General features: G+C 27.4%; 2 protein-coding genes and 2 non-coding genes across 5 annotated transcripts in view; 3 read left to right on the forward strand and 1 right to left on the reverse strand.

Annotated features, from left to right (window-relative positions):
- The window catches only part of LOC103853722 (NAC domain-containing protein 96), a 29,841-nt gene extending 29,075 nt beyond the window's left edge, over nt 1-766 (forward strand). Inside the window, exon 5 of the transcript XR_004455111.1 lies at nt 631-766. The gene's annotated coding sequence lies outside the window, so the exon portion shown is untranslated. The remainder of the gene's footprint in view (nt 1-630) is intronic.
- Nucleotides 767-975: 209 nt separating this feature from the next.
- TRNAC-GCA lies at nt 976-1,047 on the forward strand. The gene has a single exon. It is a non-coding gene; the product is annotated as a tRNA-Cys (tRNA).
- Nucleotides 1,048-1,114: 67 nt separating this feature from the next.
- On the reverse strand, nt 1,115-5,184 carry LOC103853727 (aluminum-activated malate transporter 13). 2 transcript variants are annotated; one of them, XM_009130637.3, is made up of 6 exons: nt 4,749-5,184; nt 4,131-4,271; nt 3,262-3,534; nt 3,046-3,176; nt 2,034-2,177; nt 1,115-1,947 (listed from the first exon to the last, which is right to left on the reverse strand). In XM_009130637.3, exons 1-6 carry the CDS (start codon nt 5,020-5,022, stop codon nt 1,288-1,290), a joined length of 1,623 nt encoding a protein of 540 aa, XP_009128885.1. In that variant the 5' UTR covers nt 5,023-5,184; the 3' UTR covers nt 1,115-1,287. The 2 variants fall into 2 exon arrangements, with proteins under 2 accessions (XP_009128885.1, XP_033140174.1); XM_033284283.1 differs by lacking the exon at nt 4,749-5,184 and adding an exon at nt 4,356-4,377 and having other exon boundaries at nt 1,117-1,947.
- MIR9562 (microRNA MIR9562) lies at nt 2,693-2,841 on the forward strand. The gene has a single exon (NR_128621.1). It is a non-coding gene; the product is annotated as a microRNA MIR9562 (primary transcript).
- Nucleotides 5,185-14,186: the final 9,002 nt, after the last annotated feature.

Raw genomic sequence — 14,186 nt, forward strand, 5'->3', positions numbered from 1 at the left:
ATCTTATACAATAAAGAGAAGATGGAGTTCATCGGAGTTACCTTCTCATCCAAGTCGGCAAGAAGCGTGGAAGAAGTCGAAGTTGTTATTGAACTCGGCAAGGAGAGTGTATGAAGTCGCCATCGGAATCGGTTGCTAGGAAAAAGTATGTTTCTGGATCTTATTTGAGTTGAATTGTGCATGCTAGGAAGGTCCAATATTTATAGCTGAGCTTCAGGCGGTTACAGTGGAAAATGAAAAGGTAGATCGAAGGCTTCAAGTGGAGGAGTGGATTAATCAAGGAAAAACTCAGAGTAAAGAACGGATTAACGGATTGGTGAGACGTTACGGAGATCAAAGGGAGCGTTAAATTTCTGTAGAATTTCTTCGGGGGAGGTCGCAGCCGCAAGAGGAAGAAGGAAGGAAGGAGAAACCTAATTCCATGTGGGCTGTTCAGTGGAGTGGGCTAAAAGATTGGGCTCAAAATGAAATTATAACAAAAGTCCATTTTGAATATGTGTGTCATTAGAAAAACCGCATTACTTGGAAATCAGAACTGCTCTTATGTTGCGACACGTGGCAACAAAAGCCCCATCCTCCTTAAGGACGTGGAAGAAGGAGGAGAGAGTATACCCTACTTTATTGTATAAGATATCGCTACGTAAAGTATTTGATGCTGTGTTTTGTTCTCTTTGGTTTTTTATTTTAGTTTCAATAGTTGTAACGTTCTCTGATTTCTTCTATAATGATTTACTGGACCACACTAAATAAAGAACCTTTTTCTTGACGTCACTAACCTTTAAAACAAACTTTATGAAAAAAAAAAAAAACAAACTTTATGGAAGTGGTAAGTTGATAACAATGATTTTGCATAAAATAAATGATGGGACCATATACCTATATGGAAATTAATTTAGCTACGTAATGTGATTTTAACAATTGAAAATGTGATTTGTATGATAATATGTATTTATTAAAATAAATGACCAACAACTTGGGTCCATAGCTCAGTGGTTGAGCAATTGACTGCAGATCAATAGGTCACCGGTTCGAACCCGGTTGGGCCCTATTACTTTTTACTCTTCTCAGTTCTTTTGTTAAGACCTGAGTTACGACTTGCCATAAATAACAAAAGAAAAAGGCAAACATGTCTTTTTTTGTATAAGTAAAGCCTCAGAAATTACAAACTCGTGTTACAAAATGCCGAGAAAAATAAGAAACACGAAATCAATATCCATTATTCATCACAAAAAGAGAATCGAGTCACATAGAAAATTGTACAAACCAAGCCGAACTTTACCGGTCGGTTCAATCTCCAACCACTAGATCCACCGGTTTCTCAATTCGCACTTCCACATCCGTCCGATCAACAATCTTATCATACTCCTTGAAGCAGGAGATGCTTCCCAGCTCCTCCACCTCATCAATCACAGTACCAAGCCTTGCCACCATCTCCACAAGAAGAGACGCAAAGGCAGCAAACGGTAACGCCTCCGAAAACTCCAAACTTTTCATAACCGCGGCTTTACTCAACTGTTTTCTAAATCTCCTCTTCTCTCCAACCGGTCCCGGTTTATTCACCGACTTCCGGTGTGACGTCTGACCCATAAAACTAGAGAGCGAAACAGTGCTGTTAAACCGAGCTTGCGATACGGTGACGTTTTGTGGCGTTGTCTGACTCAAAACATTGCCGTCGACGTTATTACTGTCGTTGTAATATGAAACATTGCGGTTTAGGTGTTTGTTGGTGATGTCACTGTGAAGGTTAGACCCCAAGAAGAGCTTAGGTTGTGACTTTATTGCTGCGTTGAGATCTTTTAACGCTACTTCTAGATTGTCGGAGAGAATCTCCGGCGAGCAGTGACGTTTGTTTAGAATGCTTTCAGAGAGTTCCGATAAAACTTTGCAGATTTCTCCGGCTAGTCTAACACAAGGATCTTTGAAGAGAGTACGAATAGACCTAGGAGTCTTTAAAATAAACATAAATTATGGTTATATAAGACTATACGTTATGTAATTTTTATGTTGAAATAGAACGTTAAGTTTAATTTTACCTGAATCTCCGTTTGTAAGCATCCGTGAAGAGCAACAACAGTGTGACCAAACTTGCGAAGAACAGATCCAATTTTGGTGTATTGTTGAGATGGAAATTTATTACAACGCAGTGTATGTCTCGGCTCCCAACTTGCATACATCGCCTATATATATGAGTGTATGTACGTACACATGTCAATATGTTCAATATTCTCTTAATAGTGGAAGGTTCGCCAGCAAAATGTTTTAGAGTTTAAACACTTTTTAATAACCGTTTATTACATATCAAAGCCTATACTAATCCCAAAGTATGAGAGAACTCAGAACTGTAACCCCTTAACTTACAAGCGAATCATTCAACTACTAGATCATCATCACAATTTTGTGTTATAAAACATTTACATTAGTAGTACTAAATAAACATTTCAAAATTAGTATAGTAAAAATAATAATTAAAAAGTAAGAGAATATTTCAAAACTTGAGAACCTTTCCTATAGTTTTCAAAATGCTTTTAGATTTTAATTTATTTTTAACTTATTTTAATATATAGTGTTATCTTCGGTATTTTGTATGTAAGTTTTTTGTAACGGTTAAGAGTTTAAAACAAAAAGAGAGGACTTGAACTCCAACCTTTCAAATTACAAGGCGAAATATCCACCTACAAGACCATTATAAGTTAGTGTCTTAAAACATTTCCAATTCCACTGTAAAATGGAGTGGACTATGCAATTGTGAACAAACAAAAAATTCATTACTATATATGCAGTAATGTTTTTATGTTTATTCACAACTGCATAATTCACTCTATTTTGCAGTAGATTTTGCAGTGGATTAGAGATACTCTTAGATTCTAATTGTGATGAGAGTTCAATTCTCCTTTTTAATATGTATTTTTTTCTTTTAATATATGTATAGTCTTTTAGATTTTCTGTAAATAAATTATAAATTAATGTTAACAAATAAATGTTAAGCGATGTCAATCAAGAATTTAGTCGGATTTCAAATAAAGATTTTGATTTAAGATGACTTACTAGTGCTTCATCAGAGGATTTAGAATCCAAAACAGTCTTATATCCTTTGTAGATTACGTCATCATCATCAGATTCAGAATCTGAATCTTCTTTGTCTCTCTCCTTCTCCTCGAAATACTTCTTTACACAGGCTATGTATAGGATAAAAATCACAAATATGTATAACTATGATTAGGTTGCATATTTAGTTTATTTATTTATTTAAGAGATATGTACCTTCAATAGAGCGTGAGAGGCCTTGGAACTTAGTAACGGTGGACATGTGAAGGTCATCGCCAGACCATATTGGAAAAACCAAAAGGCTCATGAAAAGGCAAATGCCAATACCCATAGCAATGGTTAATAATCTCTGGTGTGCGATTTTAATCACAGTATCGATTCTGTAACTCGATACTGTGATAAGATTAAACGTCAAAAGAAATACCAGCATACCGTAATCGTAGTTTTTCTTTACGTATGGAACAAATCTCATATACGTTATCGTTGATCCTGTTACACATAGGAATATAAAATTTGATTATATATATATCTTTAAATTATGGTATTTTAATGCATTGTCAAAAGTTAGACATAAGATGTCGGCCATCTAATTAACGTCTACCATTTTTTTTTTTTTTTTTTATTAACCTGGAGGTATTCCAGGCCCATGGAGAGGCTCAGACTAATCCCCAAGGGGAGGTGCAGCCCACGGATAAACACTCTCTCCGGGTATTCAAATGGGCCCTAAAGCATGGGTCCATATCCGTGTTGGGTGACCAGGATAATTGTGACTTAGTTTCGCGCAGCAGGTGGATCGAATTCTAAATTTTCATTTCATTTTATTTAATCATGGGAATTTAGAATATCATAATCGCTTCCGATATTTTAAATTCAGCTTTTAGATGTATTAAAAAAATACCTTCTTCTCCAAAGAAATTGGACTCAGGGTTGCTACCCCTAAACCACCACCTTTGGTTAGAATTTTGTTCCAACGTTTTTAGAAACTTTAATATATCACAAGCTAACTATATATGTTTTATATATGCATAAATGGTTTAACAAAGTATAAATGTATGACCAGGGGAAGTGTATAACAGAATACGTACCGATGATGAATACAGCAGCGCCAATGAAGATGCCTCCGAAAATTTTACCCGAATTAACAGCAACAAACTCAATAAGATATGCTAGAGATCCTGCTATTAGTGTCCCTATTCCTCTATTTAATCCCTTGCGTAATGTCGCACCTGCAATTATATATAGCTAGCTAATATTACAAGTTACCATGGCCAGATATTTTGCAATATGTAAACAACTATAAATTGAATTACCTAACATCAATTAAAAAATCCGCCAAAAATCGATTGAGGAAAAAAAAATCAATCAGAAAATGTTTTTTTTTTCTGTTCTTCCCATTAATCATAAAACGTGCTACAATTTGAATCATAACTAAATTGTAGATATAACAGATCCTATTGAAACACAAGTCAGTAAGATTTTTTTAACAGAAAAGATAATGAAATAGAAAACTGTATAAAATACTTTGTGATATTTCTCAATTCTCACAATTTTGTGCTTGGTAGTTATAAATGTATATTTTACCAATTTAGCACGAGGTTATCAATCAAACTCAAGAAATTTGTAGCACTTAAAGTTTGTTTTTAGAGAAATATTGAGATAAGATCACAAACAAACAAAATGTAAATAATTGATGATATAATTACCGGCAGAGAACTCGAGAACGACAACGACAGTCATGACTGCCCAAATTGCATTTTTGCCGATACCTTTGAAGAAAGGTTCCATGAGATACAACAAGGACACAAGTGTTAATGAAACTCCTACTTTCAAAGCATGTTTCAGTCTCCTCGTATCTTCTTTTCCGACATTCCATAGACTCTTTAGAATATTCTTCATCTTCTTGGGATGTTCTATCTTCTTCCTCGTCCTTCTAGAACCTTCATCTTCCATAGTAATTTCCATGCTTTTGTTCCACATTTCTTTTCTTTGATCGTCTATAGTTTGTTGTTAACTGAAAGATATACAATCTTTTTATATACCCTCGTGAAAACTATTTCAATGCGAAGCTTTTGGTTTTGTTGTACTCTAGCTGCATCTCTGTGTATGTTAAATAGTAGGTGAAGTAGGAGAGAGTCATCCCATTACTTTTTTTATTTAGATGATAATTAATGTCTTATTTTTCAAAATATCGGTATAGTTTTCACAAAAATACGTAGACCATTTCCTTATATACACATGAGCAGGAAATTGAAATACACTACCTAGCTATGCACATTTTAAATCCACCAATTCCACTAAAGAATAAATTATGGAATTTGCCTACTATACTACAAAAAGGAATGAAACAATATCTTCTTTCCTCGTCCATATATCATTTATTTAAATTTCTTATTCCATTCATTCAATTCATTTTTACTGTTTACACCCTTATTTTTATATCGTCCATAGGTTTTCATACGCCTGGGCACGGATCGGATATCCGGGTTTTTGAAGGTATTTGTGATTTGCTTCGTACGTCACGGATATCTAATTTTTTTATTTGCTTTGTTTCGGAAAAATACGGATATTCGGAAAAACGGATATCCGGAAAATAAATAGATATATGCGGATATTTACGAATACTTACGAATATGTCATATGTTTTGATTAATACAAATAATCTTACAATTTTGATACAAATTTGTTTTGTAAAATATTTTTTGCATGATATATATGATAAAAATTAAAAGAAGTAGTGAATCTACATATTTTGTAATTTTTTGAACTTAGTTAACAATTATAATAACATAAAACTTACGAAAAAAATTATAATTGTCATAAATGTGTTATCTTCCTTTTATGTAATACTTTTATATAAGTAATAGTGAATAGACTTTATCAAATCATATGTTAGAATAATAATTATATAATTTTATATATTAAAGTTTTTAAATATAATCAAGATATACATTTATTTATATATTGATCGAATATCCGCTTCCCAAAATTTTAATATTTGTGATTTGTTTTGATTTTAACGGATATTGATTTTTAGTATTTGCTTTGCTTCGAAAGTTTACGGATATCCAGAAATTTCGGATCAAATCGAAACGCATAACGAATCGAATCAAATTTAACGAATAAAATGTCCAGCCCTAGGTTTTCATATGTGTCTCTTTTTTTTTGTCTTGAAGGAATCTGTCTTTTGATCTATATATTTCTACACAGACCTGTAAATAATTTCAGCTAAATCCAAAACCTTCGTGTAATTATTTTTTGGTGTGAAAACACCTTCGTGTTATAATAGTAGGAGTATAAAAATTTTATACTTAACAAAATTACTATACTGTTTAATCAATATATAGATGTAAAAAAGATCGCAGTACATTAACTAACTTGATCCTAATAAGATCTCGACGGTGCCTTCATTAGTCAAGTTCTCAATTTCCTTTTGGATTGAATCGGTGTTTAATTGATGACTAAGCAGTCGACAAGGAAAGTAATTTTAGTGGACGTCAATTTGTCGCAAAATGTATGGCCAATACTGATGCTTTCTTTCTCTACCACGTAGATATTTTATTTTTTAAATGAACTCTACCACGTAGATTAGTCTGAGAACAGTATTCAACATGTGATTGTTTTTTTTTTTTTTTTTTAATAACTGAACAACATGTGATTTTTAATCCATCTTGTTGTAAAATCATAACATTTCATATAAAGATATTGATCAAATTCTATGTTTTCACGTTTCCTATACGAAATGATTAAAAATATATTTAGAAAAGTCAAATATTTTAGTTTTTTAATAATGTTTAGAGAAATTCTATAGGATAGCTATTTTTAAGTTTTTATTATAAAAATAGCCTCAATAAAAAAAATGACCAAATTTTTTTTATTAAAAGGTAAAAATGTATAGAGTTTCAAATTAAAAAAAATAAATTTTCAAAATAGAAAGGGACTATTTTGATCATTTTTTTCTTGGAGACTATTTTTGTGACAAAAACTCAAAAATGTTATTGGAGAGAATTGCCCTAATGTTTATGCAGAAACCAACTTCTAAATATGATATTTTGATATTCAATCATCTGAGTATTCTGCTATTCTATTGTTATTGGTGAAGTTCATAATAGTTGAAGCGAAGTTTCAATAAAATAATGGAAATTAGGGTTGTATTTAGTTTAAATGTGAATGAATTTAATTTTTAATAAGTTGTTAGATGCTTTTAGATTAAATGAGAATTTATTAAGCTTTTTGTGAAACCTTTTTAAAATCTATGTAAAACTATGAGATTTGGATTCTCTTTTTGTATCTAAAAGCTCTTACTCAAACATTCTAAAAATGACTAGTTCATCAAACTACAAATTCAATAACACATGATTAAAAAAAAATTAATTCATATTTGACTAACAGTAAATTTATCATTTTAATACAAATAATCTCAACTGTTGAGAATATACCATTTAAAAGATTTACCTTTAAAGAATAGATACTTGTAAATCTTGCAACTATATCACAGAACCAGTTGTCCACTATAAGTAAATTTTGAAACAATCAAGTGTTGGAATCATTGATTCACTTACACAAAAGGGGGACCAAGTAACATGCTATATAATTTGTCGTTCCAAATTGAAATCATGTAAGATGGGCAAATGTGAAGCAGCAACTTGCTATAAATATCTAAGAAACCACCAAAATGTTACATCTTTTTCATTAGTTGGATCAAAAGCTTATAGATTTCTGATATTTTATTCTCGCTACAATGCTGCGTAATATACGTGAATTCTTTTAATATGAAGTGTTTATACCTTAAATTGGCACACAAATCATTTGAGTGGACCAAAAGATATCTAGTTGAGTAAACCCTTTCTCAAAAAAAAAAAGATGTCTAGTTGTTTTAGTTTTGCAAATTCCGATGGTTTTTTTTAGAATTCTAATTTTACCATAAATTTGATATTACTTTTTGATTTATTTTTAATGGGTGAGATTATTTTCATAAATTCTTTAAATTTGTGATGAAAAAACTAAACTAGCTCTCTTTAATTATTTATAAATGTTTAATCATTAATAAAGTTTATAAACTCAATTACACCCCGTAATACTAAATTTTAGACAATAATCACTAAATCATAAATATAAAGGTTAAACCATACTAAACTTATAGTATTTCAAGAAATTTTTTAAAAACTAACAAAGTCCAATAGCCACGACTTACCAAAAACAGGAATTTCACAAGGCAAAAGAAAAATGAAAAAAGTTTTTATTATTTTCGCTTCTTGTACAATTCCGAAAATAATCAACTAATCAAATTAGATTCGAATTCGATCTTGATGAATTTATTTTTTAATTAAAAAATAAGACAAATACAATATATTTTTTTGTCATCAACATTAAAAAATAATATAAACATACAAATACAATAAATAGAATGAGAAAAATGTGAAAAATTAGAAAGATATATTTTTTGTGAGAAAAACTCAAAATAGAATGTAAAGTTGCTTTGACATATTCTTTTGAACTATTCTTAATGTTAAAATTTAGTTACAACATAAATTCATATTACTTTTATATACATGAGAGACCGTGATAGTGTTTTTATGAATGATGATGGTCTCCACCTAAATAGTACACTCCTAAATGAAAAGAGTCTTTAAGATAATCAGTTCGAAGTTGAGGTGGACACATACTGGATATTCAAAATTCTTAACGTATTGGTGATTCGATTCTTTTGTCTCGATCAATAATTTTAAATTTTGATTTTCCATTATTCATATATTTATTATTGTATTAAGAAACTAGTCTTGCAAATATATTAAAAAATGACATTTTTTACAATTTATTTTTATTTAAGCTTTAAGTAGAATGTCTGACTTGTATAGACAATCTAAACACAATTTTTTCTTAGTCTCATTTATATAGACAGAAAAGTAAGAAATCCAATTAATTTTTGTAAGAGAACAATAGTAAAACAGAAATATTTCTTTCAATTGAAAGGTTATGGGACTAGAATCCATAGGCATCGGATTGAGGTTTGAAATGAAGGATGAGTCTCAGCCTTTAGCAGAATTCTAAATACGCTACTTGCCCTAATCAAGAACCTTCACATTCTAGTCAAACGTAAGATGCTAAGTGTACCAAAAACTTCAAAAAAAAAAAGGCTTTCTTTAGGATTTGATTGGTAGAAGTTGTGGTTTTTTTAAAAAAATATTTGCTGTACATTTTTCTGCTGTAGCTATAGATTTTTATTGATGTAGCTATATATTAAAAACTTTCAAAAGACTAAATATATTATTTGCATCTTGTATTGGTTCTTTGGGTGTTATTGGTTAATGATATTAGATGTTGCGCCCACATCATTATTGTATCTACTAGGTATTTTGCATGCACATGCGGACATATCTTTATTATTTATTAATTTATATTTTATTAGTTTAAAACCAACATAATAAATTATTATTAAAAATATTCACATATTAAAAATATTTTAGAACATATATTTATACAAATGTTTTTGCTTGATTAATTTTTAATTATAAAATGTTTTATATCTTAATTTTTTAAATTTGTAATACAAATAATTATTTTCAGATAATAACACAGTATATCTAAGAATTATCTTAATTTTATAATATATTTTTGATAATTGTTTATATTAAATTATAATTAATTATCCTATATATCAGTAAGTTTAATATTATTAATATAAAATTCATTTTTAGTTATATAATAATCTATATACAAATTTATTAGGTGTTTTGTCTCCACGTGCAGACATAATAATTTTAAAATATTTTATAAACTGATACATTGTCAGTTCAAACACCATTAAAATATTGTTAATACGTTTAAAATATTTACTAATAAATTAAATAACACATATTTTTGTATACAAAGTTTTTTATCATAACACAAATATTTAGTATGTAAACTAAAATTAAAAACACTCATGAATTTGAAATATTAAGTAATAAATTAAATATCAAATTTTTTATATATGACAAAAATTTAGTATAAAAGAATTATCTTTATTACGTAAAATAAATTTGAAACACTCATACATGCATAAAATTATATACAAAAATGTGTATATATGTATATACATATAATGATTTATCTAGCTTTAAAAAAATATGATTAAATAATTTTAGATCACACAATATAAACTATTTTTTTATAATGATAATTACCAAATCGATTGTATGTGTTTTTAATTTATGAGTAATTACATTAAAAAAATTCATTATTTATTAAGGTTAAATAATATTTGATATACCGTAATTTATTATTATCTGATAAAAGATAACTACGAAGAACATGTCAAAAGTCAAAACCAACCAAATATTATTATGTTAATTAATAATCAACTATATAATGGTCATAACCAGCATCATGATTTCAATAGAATTCAACATCTTTTTCTTCCTTGTTCTTTAATTTTTCCTAATAACAAACATAACTTAAGAAAGAGAGGACAGAAAGTTGATCAAACGATTAGATAGTTACCTTCATCTTATTGGTCGTATCCTTCTCCTTTTTATTGTCTTTTAATACCTCTTCTTGCTCCATCTTACTTATTACCCAAAAATTATAGTCATAAATAAATTTTACTATAACCTAAAATAATAAAACCTATGAAGACAAGAAGCTGAGTGAGATGATTGTCATTTGTCAATAAAGAAAATTCATTTTTGTGCAATGAATATGTAAAAAAAAACAGAATAAATGAACTATACCTACTAACAAAACATAACTTAAGAAAGAAATGACCTAAAGTTGATCAAACGATTAGATGATTACATATTTACCTTCAACTCTTTGGTCATATTGTTTTCCTTTTTATTGTCATCTAATACCTCTTCTTCTTGCGTCTTACTCATTAGCCAAAATTACAATCATAAATAAATTTAACGATAAAATCTATGTAAGAAACTGAGCTAGATTATTGTCAGTAAAGAAAAAAAACAAAATTAATATATACTAATATAGATATCTATGTTATTATTATATTATTTTAAAATAATTATATTAAATAAACTTAATCTAAATATTCATTTAGGGTAACAATGATTTTAACCGCTTTAACTCTTAATGTGAAAACTCGATTGTAAACAACAAAAATCTAGTTCTAAATCTATACTATATAAAAGTTGAGGCTATAAGCCATCAAGGGCGTCCACGTAGGATTTAAAACCACCAATCGTATTATGACAAATCAGATTTTAATTTTTTAAAGTTAATATTTCTAAAAAAAACGAAATTAGTCTTCAAAATAAATATTAACATTTTACAACTTACTTAAAAATGGTAACTCTTATAGTATTATAGAAAATCAAAAGAAAAAGTAATATTTACAAAATATGTTAATTTTAAAATAGTTAAAATATAAAAATATTTTAAAACATTTACAATATATAATCTACTATATAAACTATCAGCGTGATTACAAATAGTTATTGTTATGGTCGGTTTATGTAGAACAAGCTGGAAGCCTATGTGGACTTCCAGATAGATGATCTTGAATTGTCAAGCTACATCTCCTACACGAATGTCATAAGACTTATTGTTACATGCTCTATGCGATTAGCAATCACTATGGGAGCATGGGAGAGGTGGTCATTACACTGCATGCCTATGTCCATGTAAGTTGATAAAATACAGTGACAAAAAAAAAGTTGATAAAATATAAATCTATACTATATAAAAGCTAATGCTATAAATGATTGAAGGCGTTCACGTAGAATTTAAAATTTCCAATGATACTATGACAAATCATTATTTGAAATTTGTTATTTTTTTAAAGAGAAATTCTCTAAGATAGCCATTTTTACATTTAAACCCTAGAGTTAACTAATTTAGACCTAGAGTTTAGAGTTAAGGGGTAGGGTTTTGGGAATGGAGTTTCAAATTTTAAAAAATTAAAATAAAAATTTAAAATTTCAAAAGAAAATGGGCTATTTTGGTCATTTTTTTCCTTGACAACTATTTTTGTGACAAAAACATAAAAATGACTATTTGAGAGAATTGTCATTTTTTAAGTGTCAAAATTACCAAAAACTGTTTATTTAAAATAAAATATAAATCATTATCAAAAAAAGGAAAACTTACAAAACTAAAAACAGTATATATAAGTTAACATAATGTATAATATATTTTCGAAAATTAATATAAAACTAAATAAAAAAAATACTAATTAATTTAAAAATGCAAGAATTCCAAATAAGTATAACTACATAAATTTAAACCATTAATTTTAAAAGTGTAGGTTATATGCTATTGAAAATATTCTTGAGTAACATATAATACAAGATATGAGCCCGTTGCATTGCAACGGATTTTGTTTGATGTTTTAATTTAAGAAAAACCATAAAATAATAAACCACTTTATTATAGTTTTATGATTGTTTTTACATATGTTGTTTGAGATTTATATTATAATAAAAATCGTTTTCACACATAAGTTCAAGTTAATATTTGTATTTTATAATCATTTTGGGTAGACTAATTGTTAAAAACTTTGTATTTAGGATTAGAGAAAATATCATACCTAAACGTTTAAACAGAACACAACCCGAAATAAGAAATTGAATCAAAAGTAAAAAAAATATGAAAGTCAAATACACCAATCGAGTCAATGGCAACATTATACATGTTCTTATGTACTAAAATTTAATATTTTATTAAACAAGTCTTTAAAATTTTATTTTGTTAGGATTTTTTAAAATAGAAAAACATTATATCTTATAAATCTCCTTTTTATTTACAATTAAAAATAAAAAAAATTATAATAAATACACTTTTACAATTTTGTTTAAGATTTTGGAAAATAAAAGTTACTGTCATATAACCTATTACAATTATCTCTTTAGAATTCAGAAAAAAAATTGCTATGAAATGGTTATTTTAGTTATTGATAATAATTTTAAAATTATTATTCGTATAAATACCCTAGTTTTACACTTCTTTTGTTAATTACTAATTTTTAGTATCATGTTCATCACCAAATACTCTCTTAAAAATATTATCAAATAAATGTTTACAATTCTCTTCTGGTTATGACTTAAAAATATGATACAAATTTCTTTTGCTTATGATTTTTTTATAAAAAAGGAAACAACTATCAAAAATTATTTTCTAGTTTTTAAGGATTTAAAAAAAGGAAGTTATATTACATAATCTTTTACAATTATATTTTGCCTAGGATTTATAAAAATAAAATTTCTATCAAACAATTATTTCTAGTTAATATTATCTATTTTAAAAGTTGCATTTTCAAAATTCGTTGTTTTCAATATCACTAATATTTTTACAATTTTTCTTGTTAATTAAATAATTGTTACTATCATATTTATCATTAATTTTTTAAGTAAAAAATACTATTAAATAAAAATTTACATTCTCTCTGGACAGGATTTGGTTTTTTAAATGGAAAAAAAAATCTTAATTGGTTAAGATTAGAAAATAAATTTGTTTTTAGAAATCTCTTTTTTGTAGAAATTTAGGAAAAGAAGAAGTTTTTTATTTACACATTCACAATCTATTTTTTTAATTCACACTTGTCACAATCATATCACGTGAAATATTTGAAGTAAATTTTGGTTTTTATTTTTTTAACACAAACTTATTGAAAGTAAAGTTAGTTAATTATAAATAAAGTAAGATTATTTTTATTCTATTTATACTTTTAAAAAGAAATTATTTATTTTATAATTAGTTTTTCTTTTAGATTTTTATAAAACTATTTTAATTTTAATACAAAAAATTATGTTTAATTATTTATTTTATCTTATACATACAAACACATATCCATCATATTCACACATACTCATGTACGACAACAACATCAAAATTAAAAATTATGTTGCATCAAGAAATTAAAAGAAAATCTCAGGTAATACTTTTCATGTAAATACTATTGTGTTTTGTAGAAATAATATGTGGAAGCTTAAACCTAAATATAGATGTGAAATATAAATGTAGTTTTTTCAAACTTCGTTTTTATTATCTTATTATGTATATTTTAAATCATTATATATTTAAACATATGTCACACTATTAGAAAAAATATTGTTATCAAATAATCTTTTGCAATTATCTTTTGATTAGGATTTTAAAAAAGGAAAATTACTATTAAATAATATTTATAATTACTTTTTAATAGAATTCGT

This window comes from Brassica rapa, chromosome A02 (genome assembly GCF_000309985.2).
Source record: "Brassica rapa cultivar Chiifu-401-42 chromosome A02, CAAS_Brap_v3.01, whole genome shotgun sequence".
NCBI lineage: Eukaryota > Viridiplantae > Streptophyta > Magnoliopsida > Brassicales > Brassicaceae > Brassica > Brassica rapa.